We start from the raw sequence: 21,787 nt of genomic DNA on the forward strand, positions 1-21,787 counted from the left end.
ATAATTTGACTTTCTGATAGAAGGAGGAAATAGTGATGTTTTCAAATACCTGTGTCTACTACTAATAGTTATAGATTCAGTTCTCCTGTGATTAAGTTTAATATAGAGCATTTACTAATCCAATTAAAAGCACACCTGGCCTGGAAAAGCTTTGTAATTATCAGGGGTGTTTTATCTGCTCCCACTAGAAACCGTGAAATCCTTTCTACAGGACTAAAGGACTCTAATATAGGAGTCTTGGCTTATGTGTTGAATCACTCTTTTGGAATTTTAACAGGGTTTTTGTACAGGAATGGTGAACAGGTATCCTTCCAGTTGTCCTCCCTTCTAGATAAATATCCCTTTAATGCTAGAAAGAGTGGAGAACTGTTTACATCAAGGAACAGAGGTTTGATCCTTTGAATTACATAACCTAGTTGAGACAAAGCATTGAAAAAGAAATGAATATTCTAGTAGTGAGTCAAACTGTAAGCAGAGTGAGAGCTCTACACTGAAGGGAGGGAATAAGAAATGTCCTTTGTGCCTGAAGTGTGTGACTTTATTTCTTTTCTATGCCAGGAGCAATCACCAAAAAGATGAGAGTGAATCCTGATCTTCTTGAGAGACGCTTTCCTGTTTTTCGTAAGGATAAGAGTATAAGTTGTTTGGAGGGATGAAAACTTCCTCAGTGTAATTAACAGAAACTCCAGCCTGCCACATGCCTGAGCCAGAATAAAGTGATCTCTATGTATATACATTAAATGAAGTAGGTCATTGAGGCAATTTGCCTCTTTTTTGGGGACCAAACCCACTTTCATCTGGAAAAGTTCGAGAAATGTTTATCAGGCGGTAGATGCCTAGCATAGTGCCTTGTTCCTAGTAGATACTTAATAAATGCTTGATAAATGTATGTGAATATTCAAATCACTTTCCTTGTTGAGATGGCCTAGTTGCAAAATGGATTAAACAAACAAAATACTCTTATTCCTTGACTAAAAAATCTGAAGGTCTAAGAAAATATAAGTGGGGCATTAAACACAAACACACACACACACACACACAGACACACACCAGCAACAGCAGCAGCACCACCACCACCACTACCATGATCCAACTCCAAATGCATTTTTAAGAGACACAGGCTTGGGGCATTGTTGCCTACGCGAAGTTCCCGTTCTCGATCCAAGAGCCCTCAGGAGGAGCAATCGTTTTCCAATTAGTAACCTGTATACCAGCCAGATTCTGGTTTTCGTCAGAATGGAGAATCTTGGGCTGAAACAACAAGCTTAATAGTGACTGAGGAAAAAGCAGAGGTGTCCACTTTTACTGCTGGCTGGCTGCTTGAGGGGGTGGGGGCTGAGGAGAGTGGCAGTTACCTATCTCCCCTTTTTAGAGTAATACAGAAGAGAAGGGAAGGCCCAAAGTGCTAAGAAAGAGGCGATAGACATACAAAAGAAAGGAAAATGAAAGTAGCCGGGTAAATTGCGAGAAAATTGGATATAGATTTAAGATTTGTCAACTTGTTGATTCTTTCATCAGGGCATAGGAGCCTTTGCCCATGACTTGGAAAGTCGTTCTACAAACTTTAGCCGATTTGGCTACAGAAAGCCTGCGGTTGCTTCGAGAACACTAGGTCAGATGACTTCTGGACCAGTAGCCGCATTGCCAGTACCCGCCCCTAATTTGGGTTCCCCTCCTCTGGCGACCAGAAAGCCAGGGGCTCAGACATCCCAGCATAACTTTCGACTCCCGTTAGGTCAGGATTGCCCACTCTCTTTCATATGAGCAGAATATTAAGAATGCTGAATTTTTAGGCTCTCTTGAAAACATAATTCAGAAGACCTCAGGATCTCGGAACTAATCACCAGGAAAGTAAAACTGTCCAGTCCCCGCTCCATCCCTCAAGATTTGATCTCTGTTTTTTGCGCTCTGGGCCAGGAGAGAAAGGAGTGGGAGGAAGGAACTACGTAAGCTTGACACCTTAGACTTTAGTGACCCCGATTTATAATTTAATTTTAGTTTTCGAAAAATGGACGGAGGTGATTCCCAGGTCTCCTTCTGGGTAAAGAGCTTTAATCGCTGAAGAAATCAAATTTAGAAATATCCCCTCGGAATCAGAGAAGAAAAACTTCGTTTACCGCACCAATCTGCCCCCTCTTTGGCGACACAGAAAGCCCCACTCTTTCCCCCCGACTTTACAAACCCGTTTTGTTCCTTTGAATATTTGTCTAGAATAACACGTCTATAGAATAACTATAAAGAATGAACTGTGGTTCCATTTCTTATTATTTTTGAAATCTTTTTTTAAACTGAAATTGCTTTGAGTTTTAAACCGTTAACCTATACATATACGTAGACACCCCCAAACATACAATGATTAACTTCAGTTAAGTGCTAGCATCTCTTTTTCCTAAACCAGAGCAACTGGCTAAAGTCTAATCTTTGGCATTTTGGGTTGATGCTCCAACTTTTCTTCTGTTCAGAGCTGAATAAATAAGGTCATGGTATCTCCTGCTGTCATATGAGCAAGAAAAAGAGGGATTGTGTAGGTGGGGAGTTTAGAAACTTTTACATAGCGCTTTTTTCTTTGAAAATGGTGAGTCTTCTCTGAATATGATTGATTTCGGAGGTCCCCAGAGATTCTCCTTTTTCAAGATGAAGCCAGAATGAATATGAGGAAAACTTTATCTCTTCCCGCCCCCGCTTCCCCCGCCCCCACCAGACTTAGGTTCTTAATGGTGTCATTAGCTGGGGGTAGGCCTTTGAACATCTCCAGAGAAAGATCACTCAAAATTATAGCTATGCTTCTTCGGATCCGAGTGTAAGCTGAGTCTTTTTATGATGCTGTCCATTTCTCGGCATTTTATTTAAAGGGCCAAATCGCTCCCACTAAGCAGATCCCAAGATCTCGGTTGATTTTTATCTCGCCTTATGGTTTTGCCTTAATTAGGGGGTGGGGAACTAGAACTAACGTTTAAAAAAACTGTCAAAGGAGGTGGATGGGGGGGGGGGGAGAAAGGGTGGGGGGATGGAGCAAAGGAAAAAATTCAAAAATCGTAAAAGGAAAGGGAGAAGTTTAAGCCCAGAACTCATTGTTTCCTTTATTTCAAAGGGGAAAACCTGAACGATTCTCATCCTTTTGATTGATTAAGGCCTTGAATAACTTGGAGCTCGGGAGTGACAGTTTCTGAATAGACTTTTGCAAATAAAGCGCACTGTGGAGCGCGGGGTTGGCACTTCAGAGTGTAAAGGAGGCGAGTTTGCTGGCACTTACCAAGTTATAAATAAAAGGACATGCACAATAGTACCTTCTTTAAGGACAGACAGTCTTTACAACACTCCTGGCGTCATATCCTGCTGTGGTCACTTCAGCTCCTAGCCAAGACTTAACTCCTTTTCTTTTTCCCCCGCGGTTTAGTTTGAATACTACAATAAATTCCTGAGAACAAATGCTCATGAGCAAACTTTAACGTATAAAATGCAGCTCTCCAATCTGATTCTATATCTATACGTCTAGATTTAGTTTGTCCTTCCCTCAGATTTTAGCTTAAAGCGAGAAGAGACTGTTTTATCTCCATCTCCCCCCTCCTCCTTTTCCCTTCTCCCCCCCCCCCCCAACCCGTCGGTCATCGGACTTCATCACTGCCCTCGGCCTCCTCCCTCCCACCCCCAGTCTGAGGAAACAAAAGAACTTTATCAGCACACAGACTGAACTTTTCCTTTGGTTTGTCCCACACTCTTTGACCAGGGAATCACACAAACAGCTGCACGTTTACAACCATAGTCTAAAGAAAAGGTGACTAGAGGTAACTGACTAGAAGAAATTGTGAGGATCGTGGATGCCTCCTTATTGTAATCGCTCCCCTCAAGTGGCACGGTGCCAAAGGGGGGGAGAGAGAGAGAGAAAGAGAGAGAGAGAGAGAGAGAGAGAGAGAGAGAGAGAGAGAGAGAGAGAGAGAGAGAGAGAGAGAGAGAGAGAGAGAGAGAGGACAGAGAAAGACAGAGACAGAGAGAGAGAGACAGAGAGAGAGACAGAGAGAGAAAGAACAGACAGAGAAAGAGAGAGAGAGACAGAGAGAGACAGAGAGAGAGAGACAGAGAGAGAGACAGAAACAGAGACAGAGACAGAGAGAGACAGACAGAGACAGAGAGAGAAAGAGAGAGACAGAGAGATAGAGACAGAGACAGAGAGAGAGGAAAGAAAATTAGAGGGAAAGAAAAGAGAAGAGGGAGAAGAGAAGAGAGAAAGAGACTGCCTGAGAAGCTAGCTTTCCATGACATTCTGCTTTTCCCATCCTTTGCATTTTCTCCTGTCCACTTCTTCCTCTGAAAGGACATTTTATCAAGGCAAGAAGCAATAGACTGGGTCACCCTCCTCTACTGAGGCCTGGATTGTAATGATGAGAAGAGAAAGTTGCGGATTTCACCCAATCAGCTCGTGTATCCTCTAGACGGGACAGTCTCCTCGTTGGCCAATCGCAGCTCAGGGCTCCTGATCGAGCTTTGGGTGAAAGAACTAATAAATACTCCAGAGCAGAGTTCCTTTCACTCTGTATCAACAACAGGAAGAAAATCATTCCTGCCACCATCACTTCCCCCTCCCCACATCCCTCCCCCGTTTCATATCAAAGTGTGCCAATCCCTACCCCGTGTTCGAAGTCGCCTTACACCGGCTTGTGCAACGTCCCCAGACTTGCACAAAACTTTGTTGTCGTGGGCTTGGTTTTTCTTCTTTTGTTCCTTCACCCATCCTTCCCTCTTTTTGCATTTCGATCGGGAAAGATCGCATCTTGAAGACAAAACGACAAGGAGAAGTTTCCCTTCTTCTCTCTTTAATTTTTATTTTTCGGAGGGGGTGGGGCTTGCTTGATTCGGCGGAGTTCTACATTGCGGGAGCTGCACCCTACTCTTTTTTTTTTTTTCTTTTTCTTTTCTTTTTTTTTTTTTTTTTAGCCTTCACCTGGGTACTATTTTAAAGTGAAGCTGTCTCCACAATGACAACTCTGGCTGGAGCTGTCCCCAGAATGATGCGACCAGCTCCCGGACAAAATTATCCTCGCAGCGGATTCCCATTAGAAGGTAAGTTTGGCCCCTTCTTCCTCTGGCCCGAACCTAAGGCTGGACGCCTCAGAGATTACGAGGGAGAATTTCCAAAGCTCTTCGAGCCTACGTGTGTTTCCTCCGGCGCTTCTTGCTTTCAGTTCTGCGTCGTTCTCTAGTAACAAACAAAATCCACTCTTGGAATTAAACAGGACTGGAAGGAAGGAAGGTCAGGATTTGTCTTTCGATTTGCAAATGGAGACGTTTGCTTCTAGCCCCCACACACTTATATCGGTTCGAATGAATTGCTCTCGTTCCCTAACCACTTCTCCCCACTTAGTCGTTGTTGTTGGGGAAAATGCTTTGCTCTAAAACTAAACCCTCCTTGAATCCTGAAGGCAGGCAGCACGTCTCCGGTTCTGAAATGAGTGGGAATGGGTCAGGGCTATCTTTGGGTTCTCAGCATCTTGTGTCAAACCAGTAATACTTAAAATACTAAGGCAATGTTTTTTGTTTTCATCGTCTTCATCTCAGATGTAGTTCTGGTTATTTACAATTCCCCCTAACTCCCAGATATTTCACATCCGTTTAGGAAATCAGATCTACCTAACATTTCTGGGATGGATTACAGTAAATTTTTTAAAGAGTTAGCTTCCATGCTTGATTTGTAACGTAGTATAATTTTGAAGTAAATATGATTCACGTCATTTACCAACATAATAGAATGTAACATAATTTAAAAGGAGAAAATATAAGGTGCAGCATAATCTGATGAAATATACAGTATATTTATACATAGGTATGAATATGATATACAGGGCACTCGTCCTCTAGTCTCATATACTCTTTCCAAGCCATTTCTAATTCATTTGTGAGTTTCTTCTATTTTAAAATTCCCAAAGAAAGAGAAAGAAACGTAACAGGTGAAAAAACTCCAGGATGGTTTGGACTTTCACTGGGCTGTTTTGGTTCAATGGTCCAGTCACTATCTAGAACTGTCAGGTAGTCCAAAACCCCTGGTAATTGGAGGGCTTATTTTCTTAGAGAAGAAACAATGGTGGATCGCTATCATTTGTGGGGTGTCTTCTATATGAAGTGCTGATCTGGGAGGGGGAGTTCAGTAACGCTTTACCAAAACTCTTTCTCAACTTTTCCAAAGTTACTAGTCCTCGACTCCCCAACCGCTGAAGGAAGCGCAGTTTATTATCATAATTACTATTTGACAAGAGGTTTACATCTTTCTTGTTAATTTCACGTAAGGCCATTTTGAAGCGATTCCTCACCTCCTCCCCTTTCAGAGTTCTAATCATCCAGGAGAAAGTCTCGGGTCAAAATAGTCCATGAGAGCAAATATATTAACACCACAATCAGCATCTAGCTGTTGTAAAATGCTGGCCCCTATAATGCTGTAATTGTTCAATGTTTGTATAACTGAATCTGATTTTTTAAAAAATTCATTTTAAGTAACATTTCTACTTTCCCCTCCCTCCCTTCTTTTTTTCTAAGTGTCCACTCCTTTAGGACAGGGTAGAGTCAACCAGCTCGGTGGCGTTTTTATCAATGGCAGGCCATTACCCAACCACATCCGTCACAAGATAGTGGAGATGGCCCACCATGGCATCCGGCCCTGTGTCATCTCTCGGCAGCTGCGGGTGTCCCACGGCTGCGTCTCCAAAATCCTGTGCAGGTATCAGGAGACTGGCTCCATTCGACCGGGGGCCATCGGGGGCAGTAAACCCAAGGTGAGGATTCTAGGCCAGCTAAAGTTTGCTGTTGTCTTTCTCTGATTCTTTTTGGTTGGATGTTGGGTAGATTGGGGAGCAGAGGCGGGTGAGAAGTTTTTCCTGAGTGAAACTTTCAGTGCAAATGTGTCTATCTCCCGAGAAGTGCTCGATGCTCTCAGGGACTGTTTCTATCATGTACCCAGTGGATTAAATCTTGAAAGAACTGCGTTGTCCCTGTAGACAAGAAATGAGTTTGGATTTTTGCCGAGAACTGAGTGTACGAGTTATTTTAATATATTCACACAGCCTCCCCCAAACTGTGCAAGCTACATAGGCCTACCTGTTGAAGGCTTTTCTATGATTCCTTATCTTACCACCTCTTCCCTTCTACCATCTCCTCAACACTCCCCCCTTCCTTCACACACACACACACACACACACACACACACACACACACACACACACACACACACACACTTTCTCCAGCCTGCTTTCACTTTATGGTGTCTGGCAGTCGGAGTCTATTCGCACAACAAACTTAAATTGTCCAGGAGTGGAGAAGAACAGAAAGTCTAGGTGACTTTGAAACAAGCAGATGAAAGGCTGAAGATCAGTTTTCCGCTCCAATTTTCCAGCACTTTCCTGGTTTTCTTCAAAGAATCTCCCACCCCTTCCTTTTCTTCTCACCGAAAATTTTGCACAGTTTTTTTGGGTGGGAGATGATATCAAGAATCTTCATTTGTTAGTCCTAAAATAAAGCCACGGAACAGGGACGTCTAAGTTATTTTTAATATACATAATCAAGAGGAGAAATAAAGCAAATTCACGGGAAAAAAACCCCAGAAGAACAGTGATATTTGTAGGAAAATGAAAATTCTGCACACCCACTTCTCCCAATTATCCATTGATTTAAAAATTAATTATCATTTTTAAAAATTAGGGAAACAGTTCCTCAATCATGTAGCCACATTGCTTACTATTCTTCGGCCAGTTAAGGAGACTGAAGCTTCTAGGTTTAATATTTCCCTAGGCTATCTCTCCAGGGTCCAGTTACTTCAGTTTCGTGTTCCCGCAGATTCTGCTGAGATGCCCTCCGCCCTCCCCATATAGTGGCAATAAAGATGGGTCGTGGGGAGGAATCCCTCGGAGTTATTACTTCCAGTTTACGGCCCGACCTTTTCATGAAGCCTAGTGGGCAACGCTCTGAGACTCTGGTTTACAGTTCTTTGCCTTGATCTCAGTTCCTTTCCTAGGAAAACACTCTCAGGGAGTCGGTGGTTTTTGCTGTTAAGAATAAACTTTGCAAGGGACTTAGAGGAGGTCACTAGAGTTTGAGAGCCCATTTGGGAAGGCTGTGGAAGCAGTAGTCCTTGTGCCCTTTCAGCGGCCAACCGTATCAACTTTATGGCTCTGTCTGTTTGCTCTATTAAAGCAGGTGACAACTCCTGACGTTGAGAAGAAAATCGAGGAATACAAACGAGAGAATCCGGGAATGTTCAGCTGGGAAATCCGAGATAAGCTGCTCAAAGACGCGGTCTGTGACCGAAACACCGTCCCCTCAGGTACTGCAAGCCATTCGCAGTCCTCCCAAGCCCAGATTTTAGTCCCTGCTCCTCCTAGTCCACTGGCTCAAGTAGTAAGAGCCTAGTTTAGAGTAATTGGGCAAGGCGATGGGGAGGGGATATCTAATAAGCAGCCGGCTCCCGGGGCCAGGAAATATTTAGGAAACCTGGATATTAATAACCTTTATCTTGGGAAGGCTAGTTGCTCCTCGAAGCCGCAGGGGAAAGTTACTAAGCAGCCGCGAAATAGACTGCCTGTAGGCTAGGCACAGGAGGAGAGAGACCCGGGAGGCAAAGTGTTTATTAATATTGATGGTCTGTTTTAAAAAGAAACAAATGTTTTTGTAACCCCATCATAAAGGAAATAGGGGACATGCCACCGGAGACTTTTCAATGTCTAGGAAGGAAGATGTAGAACAACCGTCCCATAGCAGAGGCGTCTCCACTGGGGGAGGAGGTGAAAGAGGAGCAGAGGGGAGGAGAGAGAGAGAGAAAGAGAGAGAGAGAGTTTGTTTTTAATTAGATGGAAACGACTTTTCCCCCTTCTCCCTGCGAGAAGAGATATTTCAGAGCATGGATTTGTTTACCAGACTGGAATCTGGAAAAAATAAATGAAGGAGAATGCATTTTTCTTTTGATTTTACAATAGCAAACTATTCTGGAATTGAAATCGAAACCCTTCATGCCCTCAAAAAAAAAAAAAAAAGTTTACTTTCTGTGCAGAACTTGGTTGCTGTATGCTCTGAAAACGAACACGGTAGTTCAATATTTCCTGCTCCACAGAGATCCTTGGTTGGAAGGCTGTTCCTTGGCCTGGGACACTTTGACCGGAGTCCTTATAAGGCCGAGGGAAATCCTTCCTGTAAGTCAAAGGACGAGATGTATGTAGTTTGGCGTCCTCTACTTAGCTCTGCACCGTTTCCGTGGGTCACAATAAACTGTCTAACTCGGTTCTGGGGATGCGGAACAGGCGATTGTGTACATTATTTCATTTATCGGTAGGAACTTCCCAAGAAACAAATCTGAGATTTTGAGGGTTGTTTTCAGATAGCCTGGGGAAGCACTTGGGGGACATTTCACTTCAGCAATCCCTTCAGGGTTCCATCTTTTCCATTTCCCCCTTTTAAAGTGAGCTCCATCAGCCGTATCCTGAGAAGTAAGTTTGGAAAAGGAGAGGAAGAAGATGCAGAAATTGAAAGGAAGGAAGTGGAAGAGAATGAAAGGAAGACCAAACACAGCATTGACGGGATCTTGAGCGAAAGAGGTAAAGGAGCGAGTTTTTTTTTTTTTTTTTTTTTTTTTTTTTTTTTTTTTTTTTTTTTTTTTTTTTCTTTTGAACCCTGATCGCACTCGGAGGCTTGGAACCTGGAGATTCATGGGTTTTAATTGGTTTTCCTGCCCACTTTTTCCCCCTTCAGTTGCTACTCAGGTACTTTAGGTGGTTTTCATGGAAGATCATGGAAACATTACTTGTCATTATTTGCTACAGTACAGGTATTGGTAGATTTAAAAAAAAAAAAAAAAAAAGGAAAGATGGACTGCGACTCTCCCCTTTGTTGTCTGCTTCCCCCCCCCCCCCCCCCCGCTTCCTTGAATCCATTATCTTTCTGTCTTTCTGCCTTCCCCCCTCTGATTGCATTGTCCAGAAAAATGATCAGGACACTGATGTTGAGAGCGTTGTGTTTGTTACCTGGAGGACTTAAGTACTATTACTTGTCTTGACTTCGGATGTAAGAGTGTCGGAGTTTGCTGTGGTCGATAGATCCCTCAAGATGCTTTAGGGGACCTGGTTGTCCAATGGAAAAGATTCATGTGAGGCTAGAGTTGTTGAAATATGTTTGTATGTTGAAGTAAATCTAAAGAAGACCTATGTCTCACAACTCAATCCATTCTTAACTCTAAGATATGAATTGGGGGAGGGGAACAGAAGAGAGAGGGAGGGAGGGAAAGAGGGAGGGAGAGAGAGAGAGTTTGTAGAGGATTCACTAGCAGGAAGATAGGAAGGAAGGCAAGGGAATAAGGAGAAATCACTTTTTGAAGTCTTAAAGGAGTAATGAGCAGCATAAATCCAAATGAATTTTTAATATTCACGTGTACACTTATAGATATTTAAATTGTTCTATTTCATTTATTCATTTTTTATGTTGTTACACATGGAGTGTGTTGTATGTAAGAAACTGTTAAATGCATATATATATTTACATCTCTTCCACATCTTTTGATTTCTAGTTTCACCGGAAGATCCATGATGATATATAGTAGTAGAAAGCAAATGAAGAAAAACCCTAGTCTTATTAGTTGTATTTTTGTAAAAATCAAAGGGAAGGGGATACTTTTCTAGATGTGTTTAACTTCCATAAAATTTAACTTTACCTAATAGTGACTTTAAAAAATGTTCATTTGTCTAAAGTCACTAATATAATAAAAAAGAAAGTCAATCTCATTAAAATTGGGGGAAGGGCTCTTCACATCGAGTAGAGTTAGGTGAACAAGTAGATTTTTGGGGGAGGCTTAAGATTTGTCAGAATACTTTCCAGTAATGGCCCATCACCCAAGAAATTATCTCACATACACACACACACACACACACACACACACACACACACACACACACACACCCTTGCACAAAACAGTTTACTTACAAGACAGTTGAATGGTGGAAAGGAATGTTTGGGTTGCTTGGAGTACTCATTTGCCTGCCTGTCACTTGGTTTTTCCTCATTTTAAAAGTTAGGCTGGGAAGTATATTCTGGGGTATCCTTCATTAATGAAACTTTGGGGAATGTCCAAGAGTCTTATTTTCAGTAGTTCGTGTTACCATTACATTTGATTAGAGTAACCAAAAGCCCAGTTAGTTTTCTGTGATCCTCCTTGAAGGAGCTGGGGTTTCAACCTTCCATTCAGATCTTTCAGGGTGATACTTATCATATGGAAGCTTAAAGATCGCTTTCTGTCTTTTTCTAATTCCTAGTCAGGCACCATTTCCTTTCAGCCTAACCTTCATGTGAACTAATGGAATTTTTATTTGTAAAAGCAACCTAAAGTACATTTAGATTGACTACAAGTCAAGTTTCATTTCTAGGGAGGCTAGATGTTCAGAAATCGCTATAAAAATAATCAAAGAGTAAATCAAATTAAAACTCAGGCTAAGAGAGGAAGATATGTTTTTGCTGTTTGCTTTTTTTCCCCTACTAAAGTAAAATTGATGAACGCCCTTAAATATGCTTCATTTCCAACTCCTATGTAACCTGTCTTCCAAAACTTTTACTGGCTACCGAGAAGGGTGACCAGGTTTTATTGCTGCCCCACGGCAGGGCCAGGGGAAGGAGGGGGAGCAAAGAAAACAAAAACCAAAAAGAGCAATTATCTTTGGATTGAGGGGAAGAGTTTTGAAGTTTTTGTAGTTTAGTTATTGAGAAGACAGAAGAGAAGGAAGAAGAGAGAGAAACAGAGAAGAGGAAAGGAAAGAATGAAAGGCGAGGGGAAAAGAGAAGAAGAGAGAAAAAGGAGAAGCAGAGGGGAGGAAAGGAGAGAAGAGAAAAAAAGGAGAGGAGAAGAGAAGAAGAGAGAGAAAGGAGAAGAGGAGAGGAGAGGGGAGGAGAAGAGAAGAGAGGAGAGGACAGAAGGTGGAAAGAAATAGGAAGGAAGGAAGAGGAAAGGAAGAGAGAAGCTTTTCCGTGTCTAGCGCTTTGGTCCTTACTTGTTACTGGCAGCCCCCTAGCTCTCTAGAATGCCCTTTTCTGCACATAGTCAGTGGAAGGAGAGGAGACAAAAAGTACCAAATGAGCTGGTCAAACATTTGTACAACTTTTCCAGCTTTTACAAAGAAGGCCTTCTATACACAATCTACACTTGGAGATGAACTTGGAAAACAAAGAGGGTAGAGTCCATTGAAACTCACACTTTAGCTTTGCCCAGACAAAGCTTCAGCTAGCAGCAGCTTGATGTGAACAAAAGAAGGCAACCTTTTTATAATTCAAGGAGAAAAGAAGAGAAAACAGCTCCACAAAAGGCTGAGAATAGACATTATGGGCTTGCAATGAGGGATGAATTATTCAATGAGCCCCAATAGCTGCTGCTCCAAGAAGTTTTATGGACTCTCCACCGTGGAAAAAGTGGCTATTTTCACCTACAAAATGTTTCTAGTCTTTCTACTCGTCTAGCTATGCCGGCTGCCATTCAAGAGAAACTATGGCCATCCTTTAAAACCAGAGTAGTCCTCTAGAAGGAGGATAAAAAAGAAAACAAAAACCCGCCCCATTGTTACACGCACACACACACACACACCTCAGACTCCAAAGCCTAATTTAATTTGGGGTTGTCAGGGAAGCTGCATCTTCAGTCAACCCCGCCTTTCCCCTCCCTAGCCTAAGAGGAAATGACTAGAGATGTCTCAGTAAAGACTGGAATAGCAACAAAATAGGGTGTAAGTTCAAGAAGAGCCCCACTACTTTCTTTTCAATATTTATGCACTAAAATAGAACGAGAGGAGGGGGGAATTCAGGGCATTGGGTCCAACCGGACCCAATATATAAAGGTAGCCGGGATGACCTGACAGTCAGTCATGGGGAAGGTACTTGGTTCAAGGCTACCTTTTTCAATCCAGTACCTTCAGGGCTAGATAAGATTTATTCCCGTTTTCTTTCTCCATTTCTTTTGAGTTTATTATCCGCTATTATCTCTCTGCCCATGAGTTATTATCTGTTCTTTTTCAAGTCTGGCTCGGGAGTAAGACCCAGGCGAGAGGCTATGTCTCAATTCTGAGAATCGCAGAATCTGGAAATGGGAGGGAGAGAATGTGGGTTCAAAGGTGTCACAATTTCAGGCACTCCCCTTTCCCCTTTCTTGTAATTTCTTAAACCTGTCCTTTGCTTCGACGTCAGGTAGGCCCCAGCTCGGTGAGCCCCGGGGCGCAGGACCAGCAAGTCGCGCACGTTCGGCTCGAACTGCGCTTCTGTCGCCTTCTCTTTATTCTGGCTCCTAGCCCGAGTGGGGCTGGGGCAAAGGATGGGGGTGGGGCGGGGAAGAGGAGAGGAAGGGGCAGCAAGGGGAACCACGGCTTTTTTTTTGCCTTCTGGAGCCCAGCTGCCTCCCCTGCCCTGGCTAAAGATGGATAAGCCAGAGGCCCTCCTTTTGCCAACCAGAGCCGAGGCAAGGAGCTTGGCCACTGAGTCTCGGCGGTGGGGAGATGAGACGCAGGCTGCCGCCGCCGCCGCGGCTCAGGGTGACATCGACCGCCCTGAGCTCAATGGGCCCCTCTGTTCCCCGGGCGCAGCGGAATTGGCCCTTAGGCACAGTCACAATGGACCAGTGCCCCCAGTCATGCGCACTGCGTCAAAGGGCCGCTCCGCCTTCGGCCCCCTCTCTTTCGGGGAGCTACTCTCAGCTAACTCTACCGGCCGAAGCCGACTCAATTCGCTCCTTTATGTACTTCTCACTTTCATCTAGACTCAACCCTCCCCCCCTTCTTTTTTTTTTTTTCCTCTTATTCTTGCCCCAGGCTCACATTAGCGAAATTTCTGCGACCTCCCCCATTTTTTTTTTTTTTTATTTTAAAGAAAGCCTTTAACACAAAAGCCGTGACCAGTCAATAGAAACTGCTCATTCTCCTCCTCCTCCTCCTCCTCCTCCTCCTCCTCCTCCTCCTCCTCCTCCTCCTCCTCCTCCTCCTCCTCCTCCTCCTCCTCCTCCTCCTCCTCCTCCTTCTCCACCTCTTCCTCCTTCTCCTCTTCCTCCTCCTCCTCTTCTTCTTTCCTTCTTCCTCTCTCCCTCCCCCCTCCTCCGCTGTCCCCCTTCCCCCTCCTCCCTTTCCTCTCCCTCTCTCCTCTTCCTCCTCCTCCTCCTCTTCCTCCTCCTCCTTCTCTTCTTCCTCCTCCTTCCCCTCCTCCTCCTCCTCCTCCAGCTAGGGTGACGCTTTTCCTGTTTGTGAGTTTTGGGAAACATTTTTACTTTGTGTTGTAATGGAATTAGAGGACAGATGACGACTGTAAACTGGACACGCGACTAACAAGCCTCTAGCTTAAATATTTAGATGCAATGTTACAATTACTGGCTTGTTGCATAGGCTTTGAAGTGGCTGCTCCTGGGCTGAGGGGGAGCAAGGCTAGATTGCCAAATTGATGTTTTGATTGGGGTTGGAGATACACTTTCAGTGTGTGTGTGTGTGTGTGTGTGTGTGTGTGTGTGTGTGTGTGTGTGTGTGAAGTCAGCAAGGAATTGCCAGACGATGGACCCCAAACAAAAATGGATTGGGATATTTACTTTTAAAACTTTCCCTTCAAATCCCATGACCTGACACTTAAAAAAAAAAAAAAAAGTTTTATTTATAATTTTCTAAATCTGAACAATAAAGGATTCATTCGCTTCATGTTTCATCTGGGAAATCCGATTGCTTCAAGAATTTTTGGAGGAGAAAAAATAACCACCTAAGTGGTATTTGGCTTGAGGTGCCTTTTTTTTTTTTTTTTTTTTTTAAGTAGTTAAAAAATACTTGAAAAGTGTTTTAAGTATTTCATTACTAGGGGAATAAAAACCTCTAGCAATTTTATAATTAGCGGGGCACTACTTAAATGGAAAGAAGTATAAGGCCAGTTTTCACGCTTCTGTGGAGGACATTTTGGAAAAGGCTAACTTTCTTACAAATTAAAACCATAGAGGAAATGACTTCATGCTCATGCCTGTAGTTTGTTTGTTTTTTACACTAAAGTAGACAACCCATTTTAAGAATCTAAGATTTATTTATTCCATTTGGATTATAATTCTACCTTTTAAAATATTTTACTTTGAAATAACTAGAGCACGGAAATTCTAAATTGCAAAATGTGAATATTAGAGTCACAAGCTAATTAGAATACTTGCAAGAATTCTGGTAATATTTGGAGAATTTGGAGGTGGGTGTATGGGAAAGAAATCTATTTTAACTCAAGCAGAAGAAATAGAATCTCAATATCTTTTGGTAACTCATGCACATTCATTTCTTTTCCAGGAGTTGAAAACATGCAAATGCTCTCATTAAATGCTTGGAAATTAGATGTTTATTTTTGTATTTGATTTAGCTATTGATAGCACTGGAATGGGACCGGGATTTGCTAGAGAGTAGCTATACTCCCGCTGATAGATCATTTAAGAGTCCCTAGGGCGAAGTAATAAAAGTGGGATGAGAAATGAAGTAGAACTAGCAAGTGCTCTTTAGTTAAGGAGAAACTGAATGAAATGGTAAGCAATAAATCTACTGGATACAAATTTTTCCATATAAATGTCATTTCAAATCCACGAACAAATACTTTTTGAGGGGGGAAATACAGTCAGCGTGAAATTAAATTTTAAAGTCTTAAACGTAGGCTCTGACTGGAAAGATTTCTTTCTTTCTTTTTTTTTTATCTTTTGCTAACGAAAGGAATGTACATTTGAATTTAAGGCAGAGAAGAATTTTTTCCTAATTTGCTCTGAAGTGGTCTCATTCCATCATTGTTGAATAAGGCGCCTTAACTTGGCATGGCTGATGGAAAATAATAAGATTTTAAAGCCCCAAACTAAAACAATTCCCCCCCCCCCCAACTCTGTACGTAAGGCCCTAGTACAGATATTTGAGTTAGGTGATATCCACTGTTAAACTGGTAGTTTCTTTAAGTGGGTAAATAAAGATTCCAGAATCATTAAGTATGTACATATATAACGAAGGAGACACTATAAGGCAATTAAGCAGTCATTTTAATGTCTTATCTCACCGGTTGCTCCGAAGTTGTTTTACAACTGGGCATTAAAATTTGAAAAGGGAGTTTCCTGTGCGCCTAGCCAAATATTGATTAAGTAATTGTTTGTTGATACCATTGTTACAAATTAAAAGGCTAGAAACTCTGTCCCAAGTTCATCTTCCATTGTAACTGATTCTTAACCTAGAGATAAAAGTAGGGATCATTTCAATTTATCTCTCTTGGAAAATTTTTCTTTGCTTTGCAAACCTCTTTGGAATAATGATTCAACGATCTTTAAGAAACCATAAATTAAGCTTCCATTTTGTAGCAATCTTAAAACACATACTCTCAAAATGCTTTGAATTACATGTGGTTATTTCATATTTAAAACTAAAGCTGTATTGGTACATCTATTATCAACTATAGTCTAGATTTGGGACTAGTAACACATACACAGGAAAAAAAACCCTAATTCAATTAGTTTCCTTGATGTTGTCTTCCTGATGATTATGATTTAGGGAGGGTTCCATTTTTTTATACTAAACAATATGGCACATAATTAAACTCACAGGCAATTGAGAATTTGCTCCACTTTCTTGCATGTGTTTCGCTTCTCTGTTTATTTATAGATGGTTAGATGATTCTCATTTGTATTTATTACTGCCTGTAATAGAAAACTGGATGTATGTTTGTTTGCATGTATAGTTTGTTTATAAGTAGGCCACTATGAATTACAGTAGGAGTAAACTCTTCTCCAATTGTACAAGATAAACTTTTAATTGTCCACTGAACTGGGTTTGGATATTTATATGATGTCATCAAGACTTCATGATAAAAATATAGCATTGCATCACATAAGTGGAAATTAACATGCTGAATGCCAGGAAAAGTATTTCCTCCAGATTTTCTCACTTAGTGTTGACTTTTAAATGAAATGTCAAATATTTGAGTCAAAGTACTTAGTACATTTGAATATGTCCTTTTACTGTTATGATGAAAGGCTTTGAAGGAAATTTTTTTCTCTTGAAATACTCATCTGATCTAAATAATTCAGCACATCACACTGTGAAACTTCTAGTTTATTCTATTTTTTTTTTTAATTAGACATCCTGTGTCTTAGAAATCTGGAAAGTTTTTTTCATATCTTTCTCCGTTTATTTATCACTTGTACGTGAGTTTCTACTATGTTTTGGGCTTGTTTTTGTTTTATTGGAGAATCTACATTAGTTCTTTTCTTCAGTCTATCTGCTTCTTATAGTGACTAGGTCTCTACTAGGCATATTGTGGACCATAGCTGATCTAGTCAGCTAAAAGTTAGAAATATTTTAGAATTCGATGTCAATGATACTAATATTACCGGTAAGGAAGTTCCTCCTACTAAAGCAAATCAACAACTTCTCTTCAGCATAAAATCTTAGAGAGTGGTCCAGACTACAGTTGTCCTGATTTGCCGAGGGTTACATAGACAGTATGAGTCATTGAGGATTTAAACTCAGGTCATCCAAGGTCCTTGGCCAGCTTTTTATGCCCCAGTGCCTCTTTGTTGCATTGTGGTACCTATGCAAAGTGTTGAAAGGTAGTAGGGTATCAGTCTATAAACACTAAACATTTATTGTCTATTAAGTGTGCCACTCTAACATAGTGATATTATTTTGGTCCTCTTTGACTATGAAGGACAACAACCAACCAAAGTGCCAGACACTCTGCTAAGGGCTGTGGATGCAAAAAGAAGCAAAAGACAGTTCCTGCCCTTAAGGAATCCACATTCTAATAGGAGATAATAAATAAATATAAACAATTTATGTATAGGATAAAGAGGAAATAATTATCAGAGGGAAATATCAGAATTAAGAATTGGCTAACACTTTTGGAGAAAATGGCATTTTACTTGAGACTTAAAAGAAACCAAAAGATAGACCTGAGAAAGCAAAATGTTTCAGGTATGGAAGAGGGGGAGGAGTAAGAGAGAATGCCCAGAGCTGAGAAATGAAGTGTCTTGCTCATGAAACATTCAGGAGGCCAGTGTCACTAAATTGAAGAGTACTTATAGGGACTAAGCTGTATGAAGACTGGAAGGGGAGGAGGTTATGTTGAATGCCAAACAGTAGATTTTGTATTTGGTCCTAAAGGGAACTCCAGATAGGGAGCTATTGGAGTTTGAGTGGAAGATGAGGTGGAATAGGGCAGGGAAATGGTAGATAGAGTGAGGTAGATAGGGCAGAGGAATCAGGTAAAGCTTGGCTTTAAATCCTGTCTCTCACTTTTATTCACTGTGTGAATAAGGGAATTTCTTAGTCTCTTTGAGATTCTGACAGCTCTCTAAGACTAAAAGGAGAAAATATTTGGAACATTATAATTTAATGTTTGCAAAGTGTTTTTGTTATCATTGCCTCATTTGATCCTTAGAGCAACTTCGTAAAATAGATTCTACAGGTGTTTTAGTATGATTTCCACTTATCACACAGGGAAGCTGAGACTCAGTGTTATTAAAGGGACTTGCTCTTTGCCACTAAGCTAGAGAGATATGGGGGTAGAGGGAGATTCAAACCCAGGAAGTTTTCTCCTTTTAAATTCAAAGCTCCCTCCCCTCATCTCACAAAATCTTTCTCTCAATAATTAACATATAAATATTCCATGTATTAATATAGTACATGGAATGAGTTCTTCCTAAACACAGAACATATGTTTAGAAAAGATATGAAGGTCTAATTCCAAGATTCAAACTGGGGTGTGTATGTAGGGAGGGGGCGGGAATGCTGTTCCCATCTCTAGGGTAGAATTAAGAAGAAAGAGCTGAAACCTCTGACAATATGTTGGCATTAAATCCCTTCTCTTAAAAAGTGTTAAAAAGTGTGGAGTCGTTAGATATCTTTCTCAAGAGAAATACTCTAAGAGACTTATAGGAACATAGATTTTAATTTGGAAGGAACAGAGATCATTTATTCCAACCTCCTCATTTTTACAGAGGAGGAAACTGAGGCACAGGGAAGAGAACTGACTTATTTAAACTCATAGATACTAAGGGGTAGAGACAGTATTCAAAAGATGGGTCCTCTGATCTCAGATCCTGTTACCTTCCATTAAAGAGTTACTTTCCATTAAAGTACTGCCTTGTGAAAAAGAATTAAGCTCAGGACATAAGATGCATATTTAAACACATTAGGTTTTGGTTAGGATAGTTTAAATTGATTTCTGGATCATGGATTTTGAATGCCATTCCCAAAATTCTCTTGCTTTATTGGTTCTTCTTCTTCTTCTTCTTCTTTTTTTTTTTTTCACTCAGCAATCTCCCAGTGTTCAAGACTTGCTGGAAATAAGGATAAAGTAGGGTCCTTTTCCCTCTTAGGAAGACAAGATTTTCCCCACTCTTGTAAATGTACAGAAGAATTTTAGGATAGTAGATTTTGAGCTTAAAGGGACCTTAGTGGAGCTGGGAATTGAACTCCTTCTGTGAATTCAGAGCCAACATTCCTCCCCTCCTTCCCCCCACTGTATGGTAAAAAGCCAGAGTTTTAACTTATACTTTTGAGAATTGAGCTGAACATTCAGTACATGCTATCATTCATCAACTATCATTCACAGGTTGCTTAGTCAGTCAGTTCTGAGTCCATCATTAAAAGAATGTCACAGGAAGTTCCCACAAAACTGCATGATGTGATTATGTTGCTTACAGAATAGAATGGATCTAATTACTTCCCATTTTCATATAGTAATCATTATTGGCACAGTCATCAGAATCCAAGTTTGTATTATCCTCAAAAGACCTCTTCAGTGTTATGCCATAAAAAAGTTGACTTGTCAAAAACTAGATGTGGATGGGATCTTGGGACAAGTATGTGGAAGGATGCCCTTGGCAACTTTGTAATGTTTCCTTCTCTATCTCATAACAAATGCTTTCTCATCAAAAGTAATTTTAAAAATTAGCCTTTGTGATGTGTGAGAATTTAAGATAGGTTTCATAGTATGTTTTCCATAGAAAAGTATTTTCTATTAATTATCCACATCCCTTCCCTCTATTTATAACTTCCATTTTATCTTGTCTATATCATATTTGTACATAGTTATTTGCATTTTGCCTCTGCTATTAGAATGAGAGTATTTCCTTGCTTTCTTTGTATGTCAAATATTTAATTTAATTTCTGGAACAAAAAGTAGATATTTAATAGCTATTCTATGAGGACTCAAAGATATGAGGCTGACATATTATGATAACCCTCCAGCATAATGTAAGCTTCTTGGTGTCAAGGATTGTTTTCTATTTTTCATTTTGTCTCTAAATTTCCAGTTTTTTGTTTGTTTGTTTGTTTTGTTTTTTTACAGTGCCTGATTTGTTGTCCAAGCTTAATTAGGTTGTTGTATTAGACTAGATTTGAAACAGGCATATTTTCAGTGGTTGAAACCGGAGTTTGCAAGTGACACCATGGCATAGCAAAAAGAGCCCCAGTTTGGAAGTCAGAAATCTTTCTGACTTTCAAATATTTCAAATATTGCCTCTTCCTCTTATTACCTGTAATTTTTAAAGAAGCCATTTAGTCTATTTAGATCTCAAATTACTCATCTATAAAAAGGGAAGCCACTGATGGATAATCTCTAAGATTTTCTTCCAGGTGTAAATCTATGATATTATGACCCATTTGTAGTAGATATTTAATTGAAAACAATCTCAGGGTGTTGCAATTATTTAGTCAAAATATTGTACATTTTATTGTCTTCATTCTTATGGTATTAATACAAAATATCTTATTAAGAGGCAAAATCTATTTCCTCAAATATTTACTACAATAGTAAACTAATCCCACTCCCAACCCAAGAAGAAAGGGGGAAGAAAAAAAAATTATTGGTCATTTTAATGCAGTAGAAAATTTCTTCAAGCTCAAAGATTTTTACTCAATCTAAATTTACCTTGGGAACTGAAGAATTCTATGAAACTCCTCATTTAGAAGATGGGAATTTTCCATTGGGAATAAATCCAATTCAGGAATTGATCTGGCTATTAGCAAACCGATAAAAATGCATGGTCAAAAGGATATGAGGCTTATTCTACCTAGAGCCTTAGAAAAATCTTAAATTCACACTTGAGACTGTTACTTTCTAAGAGGCTTAAATTAGTGGGATACTATTTTGAGAGCTCTAGTATCACACTTTCATTGTCTCACTTTAAAAAATATAATCTCCCTCCCCCCCCCAAACACTTACCTATGCCACATACCCAGTGCACATACTCTTGAAACCAGTGATAGGCAAAGGTGCCCTTACTCCCAAATGAGAAGTCATACTTAATTTTTTAGAGGATTTGAGTAGTGGAGGAAAAGAGTTTCTTCTTATAAACAAGAAACTAGTTATTCACATATATTCCAATGATAAAACTATTCCTTAAAATCTCAGATTAAGATGACTCCCTTCCATATATGAGAATATACCCCATAACCATACCAGAATTGCATCTGAGTCCCTCCCCTCAATTCAATAGCTCAAATTAACTGGAAGCATATATGCTTATAAGTAGAAGTTATAAGCATACTAGGATTAGTACTTCAGGGTCCTCAAAAGGTTGTAGTGAATGGGAGTAACTTTGAATTTCAGTCAGATGTGATTATGACTCCCTGCAAATGAAACCAATAGTGATTTTTAAAACCCTTACAAAAACCCTAGGGGGGGTGGTGGGAATTGATCATTTGTATTAAAGGGGAAAAAAGAGTTTGCAATTATATTTTAAAATGATTAATTTTAACAGGTTGAAAATAAAAAAACCTTATTTTTAAAAACAAATTTCATGAAATTAGGAACA

General features: G+C 40.4%; 1 protein-coding gene across 1 annotated transcript in view; it reads left to right on the top strand.

The window, feature by feature from the left end:
* Window positions 1–4,542: 4,542 nt before the first annotated feature.
* The window catches only part of PAX3 (paired box 3), a 79,198-nt gene continuing 61,953 nt past the window's right edge, over window positions 4,543–21,787 (top strand). Inside the window, exons 1-4 of the mRNA XM_074301963.1 lie at window positions 4,543–5,058; window positions 6,526–6,761; window positions 8,176–8,305; window positions 9,435–9,569. Coding sequence (XP_074158064.1) covers window positions 4,974–5,058; window positions 6,526–6,761; window positions 8,176–8,305; window positions 9,435–9,569 — 586 coding nt within the window. The 5' untranslated portion in view covers window positions 4,543–4,973. The remainder of the gene's footprint in view (window positions 5,059–6,525; window positions 6,762–8,175; window positions 8,306–9,434; window positions 9,570–21,787) is intronic.

The sequence above is a fragment of the Sminthopsis crassicaudata genome, chromosome 3 (assembly GCF_048593235.1).
Source record: "Sminthopsis crassicaudata isolate SCR6 chromosome 3, ASM4859323v1, whole genome shotgun sequence".
Lineage (NCBI taxonomy): Eukaryota > Metazoa > Chordata > Mammalia > Dasyuromorphia > Dasyuridae > Sminthopsis > Sminthopsis crassicaudata.